The 26,363-nt window shown below is 45.4% G+C and overlaps 1 protein-coding gene across 1 annotated transcript in view; it reads right to left on the bottom strand.

Moving 5' to 3' along the window:
• Window positions 1-20,320: 20,320 nt before the first annotated feature.
• Window positions 20,321-26,363, bottom strand: part of RBPMS2 (RNA binding protein, mRNA processing factor 2) — a 64,311-nt gene continuing 58,268 nt past the window's right edge. The window contains exons 7-8 of the mRNA XM_082256518.1: window positions 21,927-22,003; window positions 20,321-21,025 (exon numbers count right to left, since the gene is read on the bottom strand). Coding sequence (XP_082112644.1) covers window positions 21,941-22,003 — 63 coding nt within the window. The 3' untranslated portion in view covers window positions 20,321-21,025; window positions 21,927-21,940. The remainder of the gene's footprint in view (window positions 21,026-21,926; window positions 22,004-26,363) is intronic.

Here is a 26,363-nt window from a genome sequence, read left to right as displayed (position 1 = left end):
TATCTGGGTGTCCAACCCATCCAGTAAAAGGCAGGGTCTAACCAGTGTCGGAGGAGCTGGGTTAGACCTTACAAGTACTTCCTCCAAAACCAAGACTACTGTACCCGCAATCTTCCACTTAGCCTCTAAACTTGTCTCCTGTGAGGCTTTTGAAGATTCGGGAGCTGCTGGTATATTCTTGGATTACAATTTTGCTAAAGAAAATGACATTCCATTTGTTCCAAAGTCTAGACCCCTGAGTATTACCACCCTGAATGGACAGCCGTTGGGAGATGGCTTTGTCAAGTTTGAGACCACCACTATCACCCTTCAGGTAGGTGCACTCCATAAAGAGGAAATCATTCTGTCTCTTATTGATTCCCCACTTCTGCCTGTTATCCTTGGCTACAACAATACAACCCTTCCTTTGATTGGGTAAAGGGAGAATTAACCTCTTGGGGGTCTTCCTGTTATTTGAACTGTTTATCTTGACCCACAAGACTTTCTGGTTGTCTGTTGGCTTCCACGGCTATCCCTCCTACCTTGCCTCCTGATTACTATGAATTTGCAGACGTGTTTTGCAAGAGAAAGGTGGAGGTTTTACCTCCAAATCGTTCTTTTGACTGTGCGATTAATCTGATCCCTGGAGCACCTCTTCCCAAAGGAAGGACTTATCCCCTGTCTTTGCCTGAACAAAAGTCCATGGAGGAATATGTGAAGGACAACTTGGAAATAGGTTTTATTCGACCCTCTTCTTCTCCAGTAGGGGCAGGTTTCTTCTTTGTCAAAAAGAAGGATGGGGGGTCTTCGACCATGCATAGACTATCGAGGGTTAAATCAGATCACTGTAAAAGACTCCTACCCGTTGCCTCTGATTCTGGAGTTATTTGATGTGCTTAAAGGAGCCGTTATCTTCACTAAACTTGACCTCCGAGGGGCTTATAATCCGGTTCGAATTAGAGAGGGAGATGAGTGGAAGACAGCTTTCAATACCCGCAATGGACACTATGAGTATCTGGTTATGCCATTTGGACTCTGTAACGCTCCTGCTGTCTTCCAACGTTTCATGAATGACAGTTTTGCAATAATCTACCTGGATGATATCTTAATTTTTTCCAAGACTCACCTTGAGCACTGCTCACATGTAAGGCAAGTATTACAGCGGCTGAGAGAAAACCACCTTTATGCAAAGATTGAGAAGTGCAATTTTCATCAAAACCAGATATCTTTTCTTGGATACATCATCAATAGTGTCGGTTTCCAAATGGACCCACAGAAACTCTCTGCTGTCTTGCAATGGCCCCAACCAACCACTTTGAAGGGACTCCAAAGCTTTCTGGGGTTTGCAAATTACTACAGGTGTTTCATCAAGGGTTTTGCCTCCATAGCTGCCCCCCTTACTGCTATGACTAGGAAAGGCACCAATTGCAAACTGTGGCCCTCAGAAGCAGAATCAGCTTTCCAACTTTTAAAAGGTATGTTCAGCAAGGCTCCAATTCTTCAGCATCCAAACCCTGATCTCCAGTACATAGTTGAGGCGGATGCCTCTGAGGTAGGAGCAGGTGCTGTGCTGTCCCAGAGACAACCTAAGACCGGTAAGATTCATCCAGTGGCGTTTTTTTCTAAAAAGTTTTTTCAGCGGAGATGAATTACGATGTTGGGAACCGAGAACTACTGGCTATAAAACTTGCATTAACCGAATGGCGACAGCTTCTGGAAGGGGCTCTAAAGCCTTTTTCTATCCTGACTCACCATAAAAACCTGCTGTATCTTCAAACTGCTAAACGTTTGAATTCACGTCAAGCTCGATGGGCTCTGTTCTTCTCCCATTTTAATTTTGTCCTTTCCTATGTCCCTGGGCATAGGAACAGGAAGGCAAATGCTCTTTCTAGACAGTTTGTTACTTCTGAAGAACATCAACCTGCCGAACAATATATAATTCCACCTCACAAGATTGTCGCACAGATCTCTGCAGCTCTTTGCCAACAGTTACAGGAAACCCAGAATCGTGTTCCTCAAGGGCTGAAAGTACCACCAGGTTGCCTGTTTGTAGTCCCAAGCCTCATGAAACCTGCACTCCTCTGGGCACATGATGGAGTGTTATCTGGTCATCCTTGTGTCACAATCACTCTTAAGACCTTGCAGCGTCATGTTTGGTGGCCTCATATGAAAAGAGATGTTACAGACTATGTGGCTGCCTGTCCAACCTGTGTTGCTAATAAAGTACCTCGCACATTGCCTGCTGGGCTATTACAACCGCTTCCTGCACCTAGCCAGCCTTGGACCCATTTAACTATGGACTTCATTACAGAGTTACCTAAATCTGATGGCATGACTGCTATATGGGTCATAGTGGATCGCTTTTCAAAAATGTCTAATTTTGTACCACTCTCTGGATTACCTACAGCGGAGGCTCTGTCTACCCTCTTCCTTTCTCATGTTGTGAAACATCATTGTATACCTACCAATATCGTCTCAGACCGCGGATCTCAGTTCATTTCCCGATTCTGGAGAGCGTTTTGTAAGAAACTGGGAGTAACGCTCTCACTCTCTACCTCACATCACCCGCAACCAGATGGTTAAACCAAACGCATTAACCAGACCCTTGAAACCTATCTTCGGCATTACATCAACTCGCTACACTCCAATTGGTCTAAGTATTTGCCCTTGGCTGAATTTGCCATTAACTCTCGTTGGCACAGTGCTCTACATACCACACCATTCTACGCAGCCCTGGGATATCACCCTCAGACCTTTCCATTACTTCAGCCTTCATCCAGTGTACTAGCAGCAGATCAACGGGTGAAGAATATCTTGCTACACTGGAAAAAGATTTGCTTATTGCTACGGAAGTCAGCAGGCAGATATGAACGTTTCTCCAACAGACGAAGATGCCATATACCTCCATATGCGGTGGGGGACAGAGTTTGGCTGTCTACCAAATACGTAAGACTGAAGCAACCCTCTACCAAATTGGGCCCTCGATTCATTGGTCCTTTTAGAGTAATTGCTAGAGTCTCCTATCGGTTGAAATTGCCCTCCTCTCCCCTGGAACGTGGAACACAGGGCGTATCCGGAGAATCTTCAATCGTTACTCCAGAACTCAACAACTACCTCCTCCTGTTCTTGTTGATGGACAACACGAGTTTGAAGTCTCTAAGATTCTGGATTCTAGAAGAAGGGGTCGTGGCTTACAATATCTGGTTCATTGGAAAGGATACCCCATCACAGACCGTTCCTGGGTTCCAGCTAAAGATTTGCATGCCCCTGCTCTCATCCGAGACTTTCATGCCTCTTTTCCTGCTAAACCTTGCTAGGCCCCCATTGGAGAGGGGGTCCTGTCATGTACCTGGGTGTCCTTGAACCGGGAAATTCCCTGTTTCATAGCTTGCAGCCTTTTCTGTTGTGCCACAAAGAAGCTCTGGAGTTTTTTGCAGTGATTTTCCAGCCTGATGCTTTACTTTTGGACTCACTAGCTCCACCTGCTGTCAGCTGCAAACAATGTACAATTTAACCAGCTGTGAACAATGTACAATTTATCCAGCATTTAAATAGCAGCACTTCTTGTTCCTCAATGCCGTTTGTTTGGAATATCTTCCTGGTTGTGTTGTTTGCTCTTTTACTGACTATCGTGTATGAACTTTTGCCTGTATTCTTGACCCCTCTTCAGCCTGCCGAATCTGTACTTCACCGCCAGCTTGTGTATGACTTGTGCCTGCCTGACCATTCTTTGGATTACGTTTGGATACCACTTTGCCCAATCTGTTGCCGGCCTGATCTCTGACTAAGTTTTCGCCTGAATCCTCAGCACTAAAGCTCCACTTGGGACTTTACCTAACAGGTACCTAACATCCCCCCCAGCACAAGACCTCCTTTGTAACTCTAAATAGGTAACGGTTAAAATATTTTAAAGCGTCGCCTATGGAGATTTTTATGTACCATAGTTTGTCGCCATTCTACGAGCGTGCGCAATCTTAAAGCACGACATGTTAGGTGTTTAGTCAGCGTAACATCATCTTTCACATTATACATAAAAAAATGGGCTAATTTTACTGTTTGTTTTTTTTAATTCATGTGTTTTTCTGCCCACAAAAAATGCATTTGAAAGACTACTGCGCAAATACCCTGTAAGATATTGCAATGATTGCCATATTCTCTAGGGTCTCAGCAAAAAAAAAAAAAAAAAAAAAAAATTTTATATAATGTTTGGGGGTTCAAAGTAATTTTTTAGCAAAAAAATAGATTTTTTTTGTAAGAACTTACCGTAAAATTCTTTTCTCTGAGTTCACCGACAGTCACCGCCCACTCATACAGTCTGCACTTCTGGGTATTGGTCTTATCCACAGGAGTAAGCTAGGCATAAGATTTTGTTAGAAAACATTCACAAAACCTTTGTATAGACACACCTACAGGGGGGCTGTCCCTCTGGTCCAATACCCCCAGCTAGCAGCATTCCCAAATCAGTTTGGTAGCAAGCAGTATAGAGATCCATGAACCCCAAAAGAGGGGTGGGGGGCGGCAACTGTCAGAGGACTCAGAAAATACTTTTACGGTAAGTTCTTACAAAAAATTCTATTTTCTCTTACGTCCTCTGACAGTCGCTGCCCACTCATACAGTCTGCACTTCTGGGATGTCCCAAAGCAGTGTAGATGTGAGGGGTGGGAAACTTAACCGTCAAAAAGGCAACGCAGCACCCAGGTCAGAGAAAAGAACCTTTTCTGAACTAGAAAGGTAAACACTGGGTAACAGGAAAGCTCAACAGGAGCGAACAAACCCAGGAAAGCAAAATAACCAAGGGGAAAAAACCCCAACAGGAGGAGACAGGCTAAAAACCGCCATGTCTCCCCTAAGGCAGTGGTTCTCAACTCCGGTCCTCGGGACCCACCAACAGGCCAGGTTTGCAAGATAACTAAATTACATCACAGGTGATCCCATTTGCTGCTCTGTGATTGCAGTATTCTAGTCTGCATCTCCCCAAGGTAATACTTAAAATCTGGCCTGTTAGTGGGTCCCGAGGACCGGAATTGAGAACCACTCCCCCTCAGAACTTTGCGGCCAAAAGAGGCATCTGCCGATGCCAGAGCATCAAGTCTGTAAAATTTAGTAAAGGTATGCACGGATGACCAGGTCGCCACTTTGCATACCTGGGAACCCAACGCCTGATGGCGGAAGGCCCAAGACGCACTAACCGCTCTGGTAGAGTGCGCAGTGACAGGGAAAGGTGGAACCTGATCCCTAATTGAATAGGCCTGCACAATCGTCTGTCTGATCCATTTGGAAATGGTTGCCGCAGACGCAGCCGTACCCTTCCGAGGTCCCTCAGGAAGGACAAAAAGAGAATCCGACTTTCTGAAGGATCCAGTAGACTACAGGTAAACCCTGATCGCCCTCACCCCATCCAAGGAATGCAAGGCAAACTCCTTAGGATGCTTAGGCTTCGCACACAGCGAAGGCAAGACAATGTCCTCGTTGAGATGGAAATCCGAAACCACTTTCGGAAGAAAGGACTGATGAGGTTGCAAGACCACTTTGTCCCTATGAACAACCAGATAGGGAGAGCAGCATGACAGAGCCGCCAACTCCGAAACTCTGCGAGCAGATGTGAACGCCACCAGAAAGGCAACATTCCGTGACAACAACGGCAGAGGATTCTCCCGGATGTTCTCAAAGGGAGGACGTTGCAAAATGGACAAAACCAAATTCAGGTCCCAAGGAGGCAAGGGGGCCCTCCTAGGGGGAGGCAGATGACGCACCCCTTGAATGAAAGTGCGGATCAAGGAATTCAACGCCAGAGGGCATTGAAAAAGAATGGCCAGCGCAGATAACTGGCCCTTAATAGTGGTCAGCGCCATATGCTGCTCCACACCAGTTTGCAGGAAAGCTAACACCCTCGCCACCGAAAAGGAGCGGGGATGGAACCCCTGGGATTCACACCAGGCAAAATAAGCCTTCCAGGTACAATAATAAATCTTACCTGATGAGGCCTTCCTAGCCTTGAGTAAGGTAGGAATGACCGCCGACGAGAGACCCCTGTCTCTCAAGACCTGGCTTTCAACAGCCACGCTGTCAAAGCCAGCGACTGTAAAGCAGGATGGAAGATCGGCCCCTGAGACAGAAGATCGTCTCGTAGTGGGAGCCGCCAGGGAGGCTCAACGACCAGTTGCATGATGTCCGCATACCAAGACCGACACGGCCAGTCTGGGGCCACTAGAATCACCAACCTCGGTTCCGAGACCAACCTGCGACGGAACCTGGACAACAACTGAATTGGGGGAAAGGACTAAATCAGGCGATACCAATTCCAAGGCACGCCAGAGGGTCGCATGTTCTTCCCACATTGTTGTTTAGCCGAGACGCGAACAGATCCACATCCGGGGATCCCCACCGCGCACACAGTATCTGAAACACCTCCGGGTGTAGGGACCATTCCCCCTGGTCCAGGGTCTGGCGACTCAGATAGTCCGCCTGCCAGTTCTCCATACCTGGAATGTGAACTGCCGAAATCGCCAGGACCTGCTTCTCGGCCCAAGACAGAATCTCGGCCACTTCCTTGGCTGCCCGGGCACTCCTGGTGCCCCCTTGGTGATTGATGTAAGCCACCGCAGTTGCGTTGTCCGTCTGCACACGCACAGGGCGGCCCTAAAGACGATCCGACCAAGGGAGCAAACAGAGCCTGATTGCTCACAGTTCCAAGACATTTATCGTAAGGGAGGACCCCCCCTCTGACCAAGTGCCCTGGGCAGACAGATTGCCCAGAACGCCACCCCAGCCCGATAGGCTGGCGTCCATGGTTACCACTGTCAAAAGCAACGGTCGAAAGGATTTTCCTTCCTTCAGAGCCGGAGACTGGAGCCACCACAGAAGATCCGATCTGACTTGGGGGCTCAAAGAGATCCTCCTTTCCAAGGAGTGAGGATGCCTGTCCCACCTGATCAGAATCTCCACTTGCAGAGATCGTGTGTGGAACTGTGCAAATGGTACCGCCTCGAAAGCCAACACCAAGCCCATGGACCGCGTGCAGGTCCGGAGCGAAGAGGACTCGTTGTCCCTGAAGGACTTGACCTCGTCCTGCAGAGTCCGGAGTTTGTCCTGCGGAAGAAAGACCTTCGTCTGGGCGGAGTCCAGAATCATCCCCAGGTAAGGGAGATGAACAGAAAGGGACAATGTCGACTTCTGAAAATTGTTGGTCCACCCGAACTCCTGGAGCGTCTGAACTGTGGTTGACAGATCGCGCAACAGAGTGGCACTGGAACTCGACCAGGTACTCCAGGATGGCAATGCCCTGTACCCGCAACAAGGCAAGAACAGGAGCCAACACATTGGTAAAAACCCTTGGAGCCGAAGCGAGGCCAAAAGGCAACGCCACAAACTGATAGTGCTCCTCCATAATTGCGAATCAGAGGTACCTCTGATGACCCTCGTATATAGGGATGTCTAGATACGCATCCTTGGAGGTCGATGGAAGCCAGGAAATCCCCTGGACTCAGGAATGCCACCACTGACCGGAGGGACTCCATCCGGAATTTCTGGACCCGCACAAAGCGGTTCAGAAACTTTAAGTCCAGGATCGGACGCACCTTGCCCTCTTTTCTGGGCACTGTGAACAGATTAGAGTAAAAACCCTGAAACCTGTCCCGATGTGGCACCAGGACAACCACCCCCTGGGCGAGGAGATCCTGAACCACCTGATGGAGATCTCGGAAACGATCTGGGGTCAAATGAAGATTTGAGGGAAAGAATCTGTCTGCTGGGCGTGATCGAAACTCGATCTTGTACCCTGACCGAATGAGTTCTTGAACCCACCTGTCCTGAATCTTGGCCAGCCAAGGTTCGGGAAAACAGCGCAGACGTCCCCCCACCCCTGAAATGGGTGAGGGCGCCCCTTCAGGTCGAGGCGGACTGGGCCGCCGTGCCCGTGTGGGTGGCTTTAGGCTTGCCCGCCCAAGGCTTCTTCTGGCCACCAGAGGCCTTGAAGGACTTACCCTCGTCTTGTGCCTTGAAGGCACGAAAGAACCCCTGGTTAGGTTTAAATGATGGGCCCCGCTTACCGCGGAAGGATCTTCCCCTGGACACCTGGGGCAGCAGCATGCTCTTACCCCCAGTGACCCCCTTCACCAGTTCAGCCAGAGAGTCCCCAAAAAGACAACTCCCTGCATAAGGGATGTCAGACACCGTGTTCTTGGAAGACTGGTCGGCCGATCAGCTTTTCAACCAAATCGTCACTGCAACTGCAGACAGGCGTGAGACTAAAGAGGCCTCATCCAAGGCCACGTCACACAGGTATAAAACAGCCTGAATAATTTGATCCACCATCTCCAGAGTAGCAGGAGGGGCGGAGTCAGCGATAAGGGTGCGTTTAAGCACCTTGGCCCACTCCACAACAGCCTGAGAGACCATTACGGAAGCGAACACGGGTTTCATTAAGGAACCCGCTACCATGTAGATGTGGCGGGTAAGAGTTTCCACCCGCCTCTCCGCCGGGTCTTTAAACACCAGAGAATCCTCCTCGGGCATTAAAGTGGCTTTATTTAACCTAGACACAGTGTGGTCCACCTTAGGTGCCACAGTCCAGCGCGAATCCACCGGAGCCACAAAGGGATAACGGTACTGAAATCGCTTGGGCACCACAAAATTGTGCTTTAAATTGCGCCATTGGTCATTCACGGTCTCGTGAAACTCAGCGGGGCGGGGAAAAACCTGACCCGACTTCTGGGCTTTGCGGGTCCCAAAGGAAGACCGCTTACCCGACAGGTGGGGCTCATCTAAATGCTAATAAGCACAGACATTGCAGCGCGTTCTCTTGCTGAACTGGAGGTGGAATCCTCCTCCTCCACATTCCGACCGAGAGGACTGAGACCCCTCAGGGGGTACACTGTCCGTGGCAACCATATCTGGCTCTGAATCAGAAGACTGAGAAAGCCTGGGCCTTTTCCTAGAAGCCTGGTCAGACATTAACAAATCCACTTTTGACGCTAAAGTCGCAAGCCAGCAGTAAGAGAGACTATAACAGGATTCAGGGGTACCTGAACCCCCCACCAGAGCAGGGGGGAATTTGCTATCCTGGGACTTCAGAATTTAAATGGTGCTGGCCCTTTAAATCGGCGAGTACCGCGGTTCCCACCGCAAATGCACCGCAATGAGGAACTAAGCCTGTGCTACTAAAAACTGCAAAATAATGAACGCCAGCAGGAATGCAGCCCAGGAAACACCATAAAATCCCCTAAAAGTGTGCCTATACCTTGCCACATGCTGTCAGCTCGATCTGCATGCGAGAAGAAAGAAGTGACCTCACGCCACTAGAGGCAGAACACAGCTCTGAGCCACAAGAAAATGGTTGCCAATACAAATCTATGGAGAAGGCTCTGGGAAAATGGCCACTGTTCACATAAAGAACATAGTGCCCACACTAAAGATGGTGCCCGAAGGGCGCCAACAGAATTTCAGAAAATGGCTGCTGCCCTCACAATTAAGGCCAAACAGCCTGCCCACACCTAAAATGGCGGCCCTGCAGTTTTACACCTATTGCGGCCCCCACACACCATGCCTGTACCCCCAAAACGTTGCAGAAGCACCTCAGGGACATCAGGGACCCCCACACAGCGGTAGAACCGCCGCAGCACCCCCGCAGGGACCGGGAAGGGACACACAGGGACCGCACTGACAGACATGAGGGGGATATTACAGATCCATGTGCACTGCCATCCCCATAAACCGAGGGCCCACATACACACCCCGACAGACAATGCCATAGACAGAAGGGTAGCATGGTACTCACTGGTCCAGTGAAACGTGGGTACCGCTCTGCGACAGGAAGCCTCCCACTCTGGGTGGTGGTGCCGTCAAACCGAAAAGGTCACTAGCAACACACAGCGTACCGCAGTGGAGACATCCCAGCGAAGTAGCCACTTCGCAGGCTCATCCGAGGACAGGGGCCTGGGCGTACGCATAGCCTGCTAACGCTCGATGGCAGGCCCTAGGATAACCAGTGCGATTAATTGGCTCTTTAACCTGATCGGGATGGACTGTGTCAGAGTGACAGTCTCCATCCCCGATCGCCGCTCTGTGCACACGGGGACAGTGCATGTGGCCGGCTGTGATTGGACACAGCCAGTCACGTGGTAAAGAGCCATACTACTGCATGCTACCTCTGAAATGAAAATGAGGCATAACAGATCAACCGCTGTATAGCCAGAAGAGGAATAGCTAAAGAGTTATAAAGTTGACAAGAGGGGAAAAAAAGACTTGGGACTATTGCCCATACAGGACAAACCCCTAAAAAAAAAAAAAAAAAAAAAAAAAATCCTAAAATTCACCATCCAAAAACTTACAGTTTTAGGTTATGGTAGTTGTCTCCAGTACTGACTCTCCCAGTGATAGTTTAGGAAGAAGAGGATTATTTAAACCAAACACTATTTTGTGGAAAATTAATCTGTTACAAAGCCATAGGTTCAAGTACATTCAACTTTCAAAGACCAGGCTGGATCAGTAGCTTAAAAAAAGAAACTGGAACTCTTTTGTAATCTATCAATCTTAAAAAAAAAAAATCTGATTAAAGTGCAAGAGCCAACAGTAATGTCTGTATTAAATTAAATAAGCCAGTTTTGAGTCATCTGAAAAATGTTCAATGATTGCATTTAGAATATGCACTTTACTTGGACAGGTAGGTTCATGTAAAGAACACAAATGTTGTGCCTATGACCATTAACTGAAATCATCTAAAACACAGTTAAACACTGCAACTGAAATATTCGGCAAGAATGGGTTAGGATCTGTTCACCCCAGCTCATGCCCGTTTTCCTCCATTTGATGCACAAGCTGGTTAGCATTGTGTAGGCATGGTCCAATGCATCGTGACAATACATTACACATCAGTCTTATTTATAAAAATAATTTAAACCTTCATACTGCAGTTCATAAGTATACCATTGCATATGTATGGTGGAAACAGCATAGAATTTTTGATAGGGTCCCGTGTTTATCAATGCATCTGGTGCAAATGAGCCCTTGTAGCGGAAACTAGATTACATAACCTGCCATTTCTGGAGAAGACTAACACACGAAAAAGCAATCTAAAAAGTAATGGGATGGCCTAATGGGTTACTTGTAACAGAGAGCAGATGTTAACCACTCTACATTACACATTGCATTCTATAACCCATTCATAAAATTCAGTCTATAGGGTGACAGTAGAGCACTCCATAACAAGGAGATCTCTTCCTGCTTTTTTTTGCTCTGCAGTCTCTCTTAATGCCCTTTGCTGTCATCAGATTCCTAAAACCATGCCCTTTGCTGTCGTCAGATTCCTAAAACCAGCAGGTTACAATGCTTTCTAAAGGCACAACGCACTTTTTCTTTCTCAAATCAGCAATATTGCCGCACCACTGCTTTACCAGCTGTTAAAGAGAGATCAACCGCATAAAAAAATGACCAGAAGTTGACCACAAAGAAAAAGCTTTGCGTTTGGCATTTTCTCTATACCAAATGAAAGTGGATCATGCTGGCAAAAAGGTATTTCCAACGACAGGGGGGGGGGGGGGGGGGAGCCTTTAAAGGTTTTGTAAAGTGTGAAAGGCATAACCTTTTCATAGTAGCTAGGTGGTCAGTTCTGCAAGTATGCCCCAGCAGCCTTTAAGAATCTTATTAGCCAGCTGATCTCTAAACATGTATTCTATTTGGCAAGCAATTGTGCTTAAACCTACGCTATAGCACAGTAGTCCCCAAAATGCATCTTTGCCTTTCATCTGGCCCTTGAGGCATTATTCCTCCCACTAACACCAACTATTTCTTCCCCCCCCAATACCAAAGATTGGGCATTGTTACTCCCACTAAGAACAGTCCACACCACCCCCCCTGACTGACTGACTGTATAATCCATTTCTCTAATGTTCAGTAACAGTCACAGCTCCTGATGTTCATAACCATTGGGTTATACTGTCTGTAGTCCTGGAAGGCCACTAGGCAGGAAAACATCTGGCTATGCCTACGGGGGGCAGCATACTCCCTCGTCCTGCTATAGGTACTCAGTTTTGTTTGAAGCAGTGTCAGCAGAATTACTACTCCACAGATGGGTGGGTGCTGTGTCCATCAATGGACATCAAGGAAAATGGATTTTACGACAAGTCAAAAATCCCATTTTCTCTTTCGTTCATTGACAGACAGCTCCTGATCTTCATAACCATTGGGACATTCCAAAGTAGTGTTAAACATGAGGGGTGGGAACATCAAAAAAAAAAAAAAATTCCCAAAGCTAAACAGGAGCTTGACCAAAACTGCAGCCCATCTGAAAAAAAAATATATATACTCTTAAAGGACAATCAAGTCCTCTAAACAGCAGCCTACAAACCTTGCGGCCAAAAGAAGTATCCACAGATGCCAACACATCCACTTTATAGAACTTCGTGAAAGTGTGCACCGATGACCAGGTGGCCACCTTGCAAACCTGCGTCACTGACGCCTGATGACGGAAAGCCCAGGAGGCACTAAGTACCCGAGCAGAGTGCACCTCGACAGGCAAAGGAGGAACCTGACCCCATCTGTCTGATCCATCTGAAAATGTTCACAGAGGAAACAGACAACCCTTTCTGAGGCCCATCTGTGAGCACAAATAAAGAGTCTGACTTCCTTAAACTCCAAAGCTGCCAGGTACACCAATTGCCTGGACCACATCCAAGGCAATTTCCTTCAGATGTTTCAGCCTGAGAAACAGGGAAGGCAACACAAAGTCTTCATTCAAATGAAAATCAGAGACAACCTTTGGGAGGAACAACGAACAGGGGCAAAGAACCACCTTATTTCTGAATCACCAAATAAGGTGAACAGGATAACGCCACCAGTCCAATACCCTGCGCACAGAAGGTGGTGGCCACCATCTGAGACATCATAACCAAGGGATTCTCAAAAGGAAGGCTTCTGGGAGGATCAAAAGCACCAAACCGAGGTCCCAAGGCAGCAACGGAGACCGCACTGGAGGAACTAAATGACGACACCCTGTGGCCAAGGGTCAATGGCAGAAGACCGCCAAAAGCCTGACACCTGGCCCTTGATGGTACTCAAAACGAGTTTCTGTTCAACCCTACATTGAAGGAAGGTCACGATCCAAGTCACTGAGAAGGCATGAGGATGAACCCCAAGAAACACACCCTACACTGTACATCTTCCACGTACGATGGTAGATCTTCCTAAAAGTAGATTTCCAGGCTTTTAAACAGCGTTGGAATCACCAACTCAGATAAACCTCTATCCATCAGCACCTGGCATTCAGCCAAGCCATTAAAGGCAGAGACTAAAGCAGGATGGAAGATCAGTCCTTGGGGCAGCAGATCCTACCTGAGAGGAAGCTTCCAAGAACATCTGCGACTAGCCACATTAAAGCTGTGTGCCAAGGCCAGTCCAGAGTCAGCAAGATGACTAGAATCCTTTCTGCCCTTGATCCTGCATAGAAGTCTTGGCAGAAGCTTGAGAGGCAAGGTGTAAATCAGACAATACTGACCCCACGGGGTCAGCAGTGCATCTGTGGCATCCAGCAGAGGATCCTGTGACCGAGCCACAAACCTTTGTTGTGCAGAAATTGTTTGAGTTTGAGATGACCTATTAGAAATGTGAGAGGAAGTCAATATAAATGAAGGCAGAAAGGGGGGGGGGGGGGGGAACAAGGTCAGTCCTGTCTACTGGAAAGCTGCACAATTTGAGCACAAAAATTGTGCCAATACCCTTCATGGACTATAGGCAAAATACCATAATGATATAGAAGAGCAAAAATTTTACAAATGGCGACCGTCCCACATGGGGCTAGCTAAAAACATACAAGGAGTACCCATTATACATCATACACAAACATATGCCAATTTGTACCGCCGCCTGGAGAATAGCATGGGCAGGCTGCATTGTGTAGAAATCTTTAATCATCTAACTTGTTCCGGACTAAAGTTTGCAAAAGTCCTTCAGAGATATTTTTCAAAAGGGTACTAATTACTTTCTGGAACATAAATACTATGAGTAAATATACACCAATAACTCTATACTAGTGAAATTATGTGTCAATATAGCATAGTAAATACAAAGTATGGTACAATACTAGATCATACTCACAAAATTGAAATTACCATCTTGAATATAGTAAATTGCAGACGAAAGATTGTGTAGTGGTTGCATACAATCAGGGTATCACCATGTATGGGAGATTGGACATACAATCCTCCGAGAAAAAGCTGGGTCACATGGACCCCAAAAGTAGTATAAAAAAAAAAATCACCTTTGATTCAAGACAGGTGAAATGTCAAAAAAAAAGTGAATAGGGTATGGACTAGAATAGAGAATTGACGATTCAAAAAACCCCCCCATCTGTATGGCTATGCATGTCTCTTAAAAAGGAAACTCTTCCATAATAGGAAACCCTAAGGGGGGGGGGGGACTAAAGGTTGTCAGACATCTACAAGTATAATATAATTAACGATAGTAATAAAACCTTCCCCATGGTACCATTTCAGGTGCTTGGGGTCCTATAAAGTAAAAATCAACAAAGTACCTGTAAGTCGACAATGGCCGTCCTGGGCAAGCAACCATTACCTTCCCTGTGCAGTGAAAACCGACAGAGGCGGTGGTGCTAGAGCCTGTGTGCAGGTGTCCATCCTGACTAAATTACAGCCATCAGCTGGCTAGTTGAGAAAGCTGGACGCGTTCGTCAGCATGGTGACGAGCAGCATCTATGTCAGGTCCTCTGGCAGGGGTGGTGCACAGCATCAGGGCCCCCCCCCCCCCCCAAAGGATGGGCGTCCCGCCACCACCAAGGCAATGACAGCAGAGTATGCATTCCAGAAGGAATGCAAACGGCAGAAGGTCAAGGAAAGCACCTTCCTCATTCTGCCGAGAGGGCCCCCCTGCATCAGAGAACAAAGGCAGGCCCTTAGTGCACTAGCACTTATCCAGGGGAGACAGGTCCAATTGCATCAAAGGGGTACCATCTGAGGAAAAAAAAAAATTATATAATTATATTTTTATACATATATACACACACACAACAAAATGTGAGGAATAAAAATAGAAATGAATAAAACCATAGCAATATAAACAAATCCCATACATGCAAATATAGTATTGTACCAGACTTTGTACTTAGTATTTACTCTACTACGATTGACACATAATTACACTAGTATTGATAGATTGGTGTATGTTTACTCATAGTATTTGTTCCAGAATGTAATCAGTACCCTTTGAAAAATCTCTAAAGGAAAACACATTTTAGTCCAAAGATTATTCAAGATATCTACACAATACAGCCTGCCAACACCGTTCCAGGGAGCAGTACAAACTAATACATTTGTGTATAATGTATTATGGGTACTCCTTGTAGACATTCGTCCCATGTGGGATGTTATCCATTGTAATATTTTTGCTTGCATTTCTAGATGTCCATTCAATAAAACCCATGTTGGTTTTAGATCTATACCATTATGGTCTTTTGCCTATAGTCCATGAGGGGTATCAGCACAATTTGTGCTCAAATTGCAAAGAGACACCAACAGATCAACCTCAGGGATGCCGCACCAAAACAGCTTAAAAAAAAAAAAAAAAAAGACCCATCAGGCCCAGCACCCCTGGAGGGACAACCATCTGTTGGACAGCAGGTGGTGAATTGCAGCCTGCAATTTCTGGAGTTTGCCTTTGTCCAGAGGAAGGAGCATTCTGGCTAAGGCAAGACCCAGCTAGTCCAGTTTTGTGGACAGAACCAGAGCAGACTTCTGAACATTCAGAATCCAGCTGAACTCCCTCTAGAGTTTATGGCGATTTCCAGGTTTTCCACCAGAGCAGTAGGGGATTCCGCTTGCAGAATGAGGCTGTCCAAGTAGCTCATTACCACGATGCTAGCACTTTTGTTAAGACCCAAGGAGCAGAGGCAAGACCAAAGGTTAACACCACAAACGGAATACTCTCTCCTATGGCAAAGCGGAGGAAGCACTAGTGACCAGCGCATATTGGAATGTGAAGGCAAGCATCCTTGATTCAACAGATGCAAGAAAATGCCCTGAATCAGGGATGCCACCACCCTGCGAATGGATTCCATCCTAAATTTTGCAGTTGCACAAAGCAGTTTAGCGCCTTACGGTCCAGGATTGGATGCACCTTGCTTTCTTCCTGGGAACTATAAACTGGTTTGAGTAAAAACCCTGAAACGTTCCAAGCCAGAACCGGGACAATCACCCCTTGAAGCAACAGGTCTTTTATTGCTCCACTCAGACCCTGAAAAATGGTCTGGACATAGACGCAAGTTGGAAGGGAAGAACCTTGCCAGCAGACAAGAGTGAAACTCATATCTTGTAGCAGAACCGAATTACTTCATAGACCCACTTGTCTTGCAGCAGGGAAGTCCACAGGTCTGCAAACCAGCAAAGACTTCCCCCTCACCCAATACAGGCGAGGGTGCTGAAGGAGCCTTGTCCGCAGAAGCCCGCTCTCTGCTTGCCAGACCAGGTTCATTTGGATCCTCCAGAAAAAGAGACCCTTGTTAGTTGACCCTGGAGGGATATAAAGAAAAACATTTTTTTTTTTTATGAGCCGAGGAGGGTTCACGTCTACGACAAGGTTCCTTGCCCTTAACCAGCAGAAGAAAAGTACTCTTTTCCTGTGAGACCTTTGGGGCTACCCTGGATGGCATTAAAAACAGGAGATTCCCCTTGAAAGGGATAACGCAAGGCCTTTAGAAGTCTGGTCCACAGATCGCATCTAAGCCAAAAGACATGCTGAAGGACCACTGCCTAAACAGAGCCAAGCCACTAGGGGATCTGCATCCAAAGAGGCACAGGAAAAACTGCAGCCCCTGGACCAGCTGGTCCATCAGCTCAGAAAAGGCAGGGGGAAGCCATTCTCCCTCCAGATCACAGCCTAAAGGCTTAGCCCACTCAGATTTTGGGACACCAGGGCAATGGTGAATACTGACCTTAGTGTCGAACCAGCTTGTGTTTAGATATTGCGGGCCACAGCCTCTGCCTTCCTGTCAGCCGGATCTTTAAAGGCCAGGGAACCATTCAACTGGAATCATGGTTGCCTTGTTCAATCTGTAGACTGGAGGGTCCGTCACAGGTGCCAGTCCACAAGAGACTCATGGGGGGGGGGGGGGTGTAACTCCTAGTAAATTGCTTAGGGACCCCAAGGGGACACCTGGTCGTTCCCCCGCTTTAGCGACAATTCTGTCAAATTAAGCGGGGAAAGCAAACACAAGCCACCCAGAGCGGCAAAGGTGAGTGCCAGAGGGAACCTGCGCTGGTGTAGCTGCATCTTCCAGGTCTCACGCACAGATACAATCAGTGCTTCCACGAACGCCTTTTCATGCACAATCATCCTCACTGAGGATTCAGCGCATGTGGTCGCAGACCCATGTCCACAGCGGCCAAATCAGATTCAGGATCACGTGAGGCAGGAGGGTGCTTTTTACTAGCCGGTCGCCCGAAAGCCTCCTCCACCCGGGACACAAAAGACTCCAGGACCGCCATCAGTACATCGATGGATGGTTGGGACCTGCAGCATTAGAGGGTGGGGGTCAGGTGGGGAGATAAGCTCCAAAAGACTGAGTCACCAGGGGGACTCCATAAAGTGAAACACTGCAAAGGGGCAGCCCCCCACCCAGTCACAAAGCAATCCTCAGCAGAGTGAGAACCGCACCAGAATCACCACCCAGCAGAACAGGCACCTGCAGTCACCAGGATAATCTGTACTCCTGGATCTTTTCACTTCCTGATCGCTGCACGTGAAGTCAGCACCAGGGAATGAGGGGTTCCCACTGCTGAAATGGTCACCCACAGGGCACTATTTTCAGTGACGATCCACTGCAAAATGGCAGCTGGACTACACCAATATGGCCCACTGTGCATAAACCACAGGCTACACCAGAATGGCAGCTCCAGGAGAGGATCCCTAGGCCTCAAGGGCAGGCCCAGGCAAGACTGGGGTCCCTCACAGGAGCACCCACCAGGTACCATCCCCCCTGCACAGCTGATTGGCCGGCAATGCACCCCCACCCCCATTTCCAACATAGCACCCTGACCCCACACAGCCCCAGCATACGTGGAGTGGGGGGGGGGTAGGATGGTAGACAGATGAAGGGGGTGCCTGAGGTGAAGCCAGGGGTCTGACTGTCCCAAGGCAGGGCTCATATCACCCCCAAACCCTCTGGGGGGGGGGGGATAGCTACTCACCATACCAGGCGGGCACTGCCCCAAGACCCAACCCCGCGCCTTTGAAATGGGGGGCTGCCAGCCAGGAGGAACGCTTCGACTCAGGCAGAGACACCAGTCGTAAGCAACCTCACAAGGCCTTTAACTTGCAGGCCAGGCTCTGTCCAGAGGGGCTATATTGCGGCTAACCTAGCAAAGAACTGAGGTCTGCGTGCACTTGCCGGCCAGACTGGGGTGAAACAGGAAGAAAAAAAAAAAAAAAAAAAAAAAAACTATTTGCTAGGACCAGAGATCCCAGAGAGGCACTAGGTCCTTACCCCTGACTAGGCAGAAAAATAGCCAGGAGAGGGAGTATACCCCCTGGGGCTGCCCATAGGTGTAGCCAGATTTTTTTCTGCCTAGTGTTCTACTCCTGAAGGGGGCAGTTATGAAGATCAGGAGCTGTGTCAGTAAATGATCGAAAGCAAAAAAAAAAACTGTACCAAAGCAACACCAACATACTCCCAAATTAAGAGCAACTAGTTGGTGGATATTCCAACTTCTTTTATTAAAAAAGTAACAGGTCACACAGGTGAATATTCCCCCTGACCACTACATGCTGCCACTGAAAAGGTAGCTTACAACACCATAGGGTTGCCATATAGGCTCAGATCTCCCCATTTGTGATTCACAGGAAGAATCTAATGAAACTCCCACTTGGAGAAAAAGCTCTGGCTGATAAATGTACAATGCAAGTTTTCTTTTTTTAAAGAAACTTTTCAAAATTGTTCCATACAGAATTGATGTGAATGGGCACCAAAGCATGACTTCCCTTGTCATGCGATGCGACTCAAGTCACATCTAAAAATTGCACTAGTGTGAACAAGGCATTAAAGTTAAAGGGGTTGTAAAGGCAAAGTTTTTTTATCTTAATGCACCAAGATAAAGCCTGTGTGCAGCAGCCCCCCACAATACTTAAGCCCCATCTTTATCAAGCAATGTCCACGAGTCCCTTGGCCATCCAGGCCTTTCCCTCCTGATTGACAGACACAGCAGCGCCATTGGCTTTGGCTGAGTTTGACAGCAGCTAATCAGGAGTAAAGGGGCTGAGCTGAATGGAAGCTCTGAGTCTAAATGGACATGGAGCAGTAGCTTGGCTCATAGCAAGCTGCTTGCTGTGGGGGCCAGATGCAGCAAAGTGACCCGAGAAGAGGATTGGGGCTGCCCTGTGCAATAACCACTGCACATAGGTGGCAAGTATACCTCTACTGCCCTTCACTGTTTTTTGGGTTAGTGCAGAAACATGCAACTGTAATTTATAGTCAAGCTGGATAATTAGTCCGGACTTTGGCTGCCAGTGAATTTGTATTTAAAAGCAAAAATGGAGCAATTGGACTGTCATGAAAGCATGGCAAATAAAATGCATGAAGTTTAACATACATATTTCTAGTAACCTTCTATTCACCATTAGGGTTATATAACATTTTATTTAAACATACTTCATTGCCAAGACTGCTGCCTTTGTCAATGTGAGGTCACCATGTAGTTAGTGGTATCTGCATAGCTAAAAAGAAGAGCCTAGAGCGCCATTTCCTCATTGCTATAGCAACTACCAAGGTTCAGCTAAAGCAACTTTACATGCATTTCCTTATTGGGTTTATCCTGCACTTCGTAATCCACCACACTCCACTAGCAAGATCATGGCGATTAGATTTTTTCATTCTCATGGCAATTGGATTTTCTCATTCCTTCCTCTACAACATTCTTTATTAAAGGTCAGCTGCCCTGCAAATGTGGGCAACTAAGTCATTTGTGGAGTTGTCATTAGGAGTGAGGGTGTGGGGCTGTGGAATGGCACCATTTTACACTATGCAGGGTGTAACATGAAATCTTGCATGAAGGTTGGAATTGAAAACAAGAATGTGTTGCATCAACATGATGAGATCTTAAAGCTGTTTTTAATTACTTTAATTTGTCAGAAACAATAGTTTCAAAAAATTCACACTTTAAATACATTATATTTTTATCCAGTATCACATTCTTTTAGGATCATCAATAGAGAAACTTCTCCATACAAGCAGAGACCTTTCATAATACTGAAAGTACATCAATACCAAGCAGTAGGCTGCAACAAAACAAAATTGCACAATTGTTCATAAAGAGTACAGCAGACAAACCATACAGATTTGAGTTTAACTGAACATTAACTTAGGACAGAATATATTCTTTTAATTATCACACAAAAACACATGATGCATAAATATCTCCTTATTAAACAAGTTACAAAAATACTGGTACTTTTGTTCTGTTTCCCCACAGGTTTGCATTATTTGGCAAGGACAGACTCCTATGAAAAAAACCACAGAAACAGAAGATTGAAAGTAGAGTTCAGTTTGCACTGTTTGAACTGCATTTGTTTGTTTGAATTTGAGGTGGTAGACCAAACAGTACATTAAGCCAAGTTTGCATCACTGCATGACTAGATTCAGGGTCTCAATACAGACCAGCTGAAATTGGTAAACAAGCAATAGATTTTAACAAGCACACACACACTTAAATAGCTAATTCATGCCAGAAAGTCAACATGCGATGAAGGAAGATCCATAGCATTAACAGAACATAGAACATGGTCTGGCAATGGCAGCACCATGTCTTCTACCATGGTTTCAAGAGTCACATCCGGTTACTCCATATGGACTTTAAGTTACCCACAGAGGCATATTTTCCACAGAAAGACTGCCAAATAATTCATCTTAAGTAGCTGAAAAGGACTGTTATGACCCTTCCACATTTGGAAGGCTTGGCCAAACATTCAGGAGGCATCTGGAGAAGTAAAATGTTTTACAAACGCTTGTTCATTTCTGGCACATTACTTCATGGAGCGGAGAAAAAAATCCTACAAGAGAAACACAGGTGTACATTAAAAGTAATTCTTACGAAACATAAGATCTGACCTTACAATCCATCTAGCATGCTAAATAAACTTTTGCCTTTAGAACTATGGGCATCAAGTGCCATACCTAAAGTGCATCTACACCTAAAAATGTAAGGTTGCAGCTTACTAGTCCTTAAATGCATTGTGGCTGCATTGGTTTCTCCCCTTCCCATTATTTTCACCTGATGAAATCTGCGAGTACTTTCCTGTCCTAGTAGGACAGCTCCACCTCTCAGACCAGGAATGGAAGACCATTGAACCTCTTCCCTCTTGCAGAGATGGACAGGGTTCTGTAGTTCTCAGAATATAAAACTGATATTACATGTCCTACACTATCGGATGCAGTGAAGATTCACTTTAATACATGAGAACAAACTTGTCAACTGAGTGCTGCAAACCAAAAACAAATTTTTAATATTTTCCCATCGATGTCTCCATGCTTCATCTTGTTGAGAACTCACTTTGAAACAATTACCCAGCATTGCTGCCCGTGGCCAACTTGGGCAAATGATTCATGTAGTATTTAGACTCATCTGCCCTAAGCTTAAGCATGCAGGCGAGTGCTTAGCTGAGAACCCCCCCCTTCCCCCTCCTGATTTCTTGCTTAAAAATGTCACACCCCAGAAGTAACTGAAATTAGTTTTTTTTTTTTTTTTTTTTTAAATATGATCTTCTATCCCATCTATTTTTAAATACTCATGCTGCTAGCATTAGTAAAATGTTGATTGAGAGCATGTTCCACTTTAGCAGATAAACATGTCATTTCAAGTGTCCATATCAAAAGGGGGCAAGCAAGTTTATTTTTGGGGTTTACATAGTTTATACAATTTAGTGTATAGAATTTAGTGTAGGCTTAATTTACTTACCAAAGGGCTTTTAGCAGAACTGGCGGGACTTCCATCCTTGTTGAGTGGCTTCAGATGGAGGATACCAACGCATCTGCAAATCAATTGCATGTGGTTAGATTTCACAAGGTAAGCAGGCACTTATACTCACCCCCCATGAGTACTTGTTGGTGTGCATCTGGATAATCACCTGTGCATAGGATTAACTGTATACCATCTCACCATGTAAAGGTTAAAAGACTACATTTAATGTACATTTCATACACTTGGGACATTTGACCATGGCGTAAACAGTTTGTATGTCTACTTCCATCACATATTCCAAATCTAACAAGTGTTAAACATGGAGAAAAAAAAATAAAAAATCCATAACACTAAGGGGGGCAGGTGCACCAGATTCTTGGGTTTAGTACACATCCTGGGGGAGGGGGCTGCCTACAAGTAAACATTTGAATATCTTAATTTATGCAGGTCCCACATTTAGGAGCTCCTAGTTTAGGGTTATGGACCACACTTAAGCTTTATATGCCATCCCAAATTTAAACAAAAGCTTTATATGCCATCCCAAATTTAAACAAAATGCTGAAACATTTAACTAGTCCCTACAATAAAACCAAAATTTAAGTCTAGGAAATTTCGGTTTGCATTACTTTGCCCCTCCCATGTGAAACTTCTTTAGCATAGCAAAAATGGCACTCAGATCATTTTAAAACTGGTAAACTCACAAGCACGTGCCACTGGATTAATAGTACATAACCTTTACTGTGTGTACTGCACTTTATCTAGCGCCAAGATCCGAGGTGCTGCCCCATTCTAGATTACAGAAGTGCCTTCTCCATGTTTGGAGCACCAAGGTTAAACCCGAGTCTTGAACTCTCCAACCACTTAAATTACCAACAGATCACAAGTTAAAAGTGCATGCAAAAATCAGCTCTAGCACCAACTGAATAATCTTCCGCTTTCAACAAGCATCTTCCAGTTCACACATGTTTAACCCTCTGACATGTTCTCACAATCTTTTCCGTGCTTCCCACTGCAGAAAGCCCATGTGGAATTAATTTCATGCAGCATCTTAGTGGGAACAGGAAAACCTCATTTGTCAGACCATGTAATGCTTTTCACCCTGGAAACATTCCCCTTTGGAAGAAGGTTCAAAGTCCCACTATGGAACACGCGAGACCTTTCAAACCAAAATAAAGCAGCAACCAATCCGTTTGCAGGCAACATTGCTCAAGGAGGGAAAAAAAAAAAAAAAAAAAAATATCTACATTATGGCTCAGTACAGTTCTATGCAATGATTCGCCTAGTAATACTGGATATTAACAGCCATTTTAGAGCTGTGATCTGAAGTTAAAGGCAACTTCAAGGTTTAATATACACCATTTGAATATATGCACAATCTACTTGAAAGTTAAACCCCAGAGAAGTTTGTTAAATAAGCACAAGCACATTACAAAAGTATCTGACAGCCATTTTTAGACAGATGTTTTTTGTTCCGTCTGTTTGTGGCAAGAAGCAGGGGGAGAGAACAGAAGATAACATTCCTTTGCTAAGCAGCATCATTTTTGGTCTACATCAGAGGTGAAGCTACAAATTTAGCTGGTTTATGCTGTCAAAAGGGTCAGGATAGCATGCATTTAGAATTCTTGAAGAATTGGAAAGTTTAGAAATGTTTTAAGAGTAGAAAATCAGTTTTTGCTGACCATTTTGCTCACAGCCAAGGTCTATTAACCCTTGTTAAAACAGGAACATTTTTACTTACATTTTGCACTAGTATTGCAAAAGGTTTTAGCTACAATTTCATGCTTCATACAAGTTCTAACAAATTAGCCACTATATACCGTTTCATTGGCTCAATGCATTAGAGTTTTGGCTAAAGTGTGAAAGTAATTTCTCGGGTTTTAGGGCCGACTTTACTGTAGTTTGAATTTCCCAAAATTAGGGGGAATCAAGTCTTTGGTAACAATCACTAATGCTGGTAACAATCACTAATGCTAGTTTTTTTTCCTCATTCCAGTTCCAAAAGCCACAATGTTGATTTCCCCCTTCTCATTCAAATTGTATTTTTTTTTTTTTTTATTAAAAAAAGGTGCAATTCCTATGAAGCCAAGTAGCTAAAATCTGACTGAACTAAATGCACTAGCAACCATGAAGGTACAAAGGCTAAACTTGCAAACTTTAAATTAAATGGTGTGTTTAACCATAATATACTGAGTAGCCCATTTTTTCCGTTTGTTATAATAACCATATAGCACAAGTAACAAGGTTTCCAAATGGTATGTTCTGTATTCCCAGGAGAATAAAAAAAAAAAAAAAAAAAAAAGTCAGTTTTATATATGAAGTGTTAGTGCTACACACTCTTGGCAATCAGGACCAATTTTAAGTATCACAAGAGCATTGATATTCAGGGGTACACAGTACTCATTGCAGCATCCTTTAAGTCAAAGTTGCCGTGGGTGAATCACAGCACTATTAGATTTTTTTGGTAACAAAACCCACACAGCACAATCTTCACATCGAATCACCCCAGTAAAAGGTTTTCAAGTTCGGTCACAAATGTTAAGATTACATTAACAAGCCAAAAAAAAAAGAGCTTTTGCCACCCAAGTATTAAAGGGTCTTAATAAAATAAATTTACACTTTATTCAAGGTCAGTGAAGCATCTTCATTTAATAAAACTTGCAGTTCATATTTTCCAGAGGGTACAGTCATGATGGGGTTATATTGGAAATTGGTTCTGAAGTCCTCTGCTCAACTGTCAAAGCTTTGCAATACTTGCCAGATTGCAGAGCCAGACTTACTCTAAGTACATGGATACCTAAAGCCTCTGTAAGGAACCAGATTATGTATTAATGAACCAGATGACTCGACTTTTAGCATAACAGGAAAGTTAGTTTTGAGTCACTTTGTGATATAATGTTTAACTATATAAAGCACACTAGTAAACCATTTACTTTAGTTTTAGAACCATGTACTATTAAGAGACCAATATTCAGTTTTAATCTAAAGCATGCACTGGAGCATTCAGTAATATTCATTCTATTCCCCCATAAAGTAGCCATAGGTCTATAAACCTGTAACACTGAAAAAGGACACTTCCTCCTTGTTTTGGGAGCTAGAGCTCTTTGAAAACCTCAGGAAATAAGGCAGCTTCAGCCTAATGCTTCCAGTCTACCATTATATGAATGAAGTCTCTCCAACAGAAGTCTTCAAAAGCAACCATTTCAAAAAGTAAAGGAGCACACATGCTAGAAGAATTGAGCTAATCCTACAACTGGCCTCACCTCCCTGCACAGAGCCATTACTTGGCACAACAGGGTGGCAAGAATTACATGTCATGCTGGACAAAAAAAAAAAAAAAAAATAAACACCCCACACTGAAGAGGCAATTTAAAAAAATAAAGGTTTGTCCCTCTAAACATTCATAGAACAGATGACCTCAGTGTGCTGCTTTAACTGTCCATTTCCCTGGCTGAGATGGGCTGTGATCAAGCTTTATTGCTAAAGGACACAAAAATCTAATAAAATTCAAGTCTCATTGGGAGCACTCCCGATGATGTCTTGAGTGACAAAACATGTAGAGCAGAGTCATTGCATAACTCTTGGTTCAGAGTCCATGAAGCGAATTGGCGTCCTGGACCTCCTGATCTGTGTACAAACCACCCGACTGATTTTTATGAAAGTGCACTACCAGAATGGAAATGAAAGCATCCATAGGGTAATTCCATGGTGTAAATTATTACACATGTATGAGACTGCTGGGGTAATTGAGCCCAAGAGCCAGGACTAACAGTGATCCACTTACACTGAGGAATTAACATACAGCCACTGGTGCAGTAAATGCTTGATACCCCCTAGAGCAGAGATATGCAAACCGTGGCTCTCTAGCTGTTGCAAAACTACAAGTCCCATTATGCCTCTGTCTTTCTATACCTCATGGGACTTTTAGTTCAACATCTGGGAGGGCCACAATTTGCATCATAGGCGTGCGCACGGGGTGTGCCCAGGCACACCCTAATCACCCTCCCCTGTCCAGGGGTCGGCAAGGTGTCTGCACACGGGACACTGGTGTCCATGAGCGGTCCTTGCCAGGTCCGTCGCACCACCACTGACTTTTCAGTCGAGTCTCACTGTCTGAGACTTAGACTCTTCCTTTCACTGTAAAAAAAAAAAAAAAAAAAAAAGCTGCTCCGCCTCTGCTGCCTCCTCAGCCTATGGGAACAAAGTGTACACGCCCCCTTCCCCAGCGCGCCTTGTTCGATATCCGAGCAGGAGATGCTGACTGCTGGAGGGGAGAGAGTACACAGTCTGCAGCCTTTAGAAGGCAAGTTGGAAGGGAAGATGATCTAAATGTATTTATGCATTTTTGCCAGTACTTACCCTGCCGAGGAGGGGGAGGGGTTGCGTTTTCTCTTCCCGTCTCTTAGTCAGTTGTCTTTTCTGTGAGGAGCAGT

The sequence above is a fragment of the Pelophylax lessonae genome (genome assembly GCF_965119305.1).
Source record: "Pelophylax lessonae genome assembly, chromosome: 4".
Classification (NCBI taxonomy): Eukaryota; Metazoa; Chordata; class Amphibia; order Anura; family Ranidae; genus Pelophylax; species Pelophylax lessonae.
This window is presented reverse-complemented; position numbering and strand designations above follow the sequence as displayed.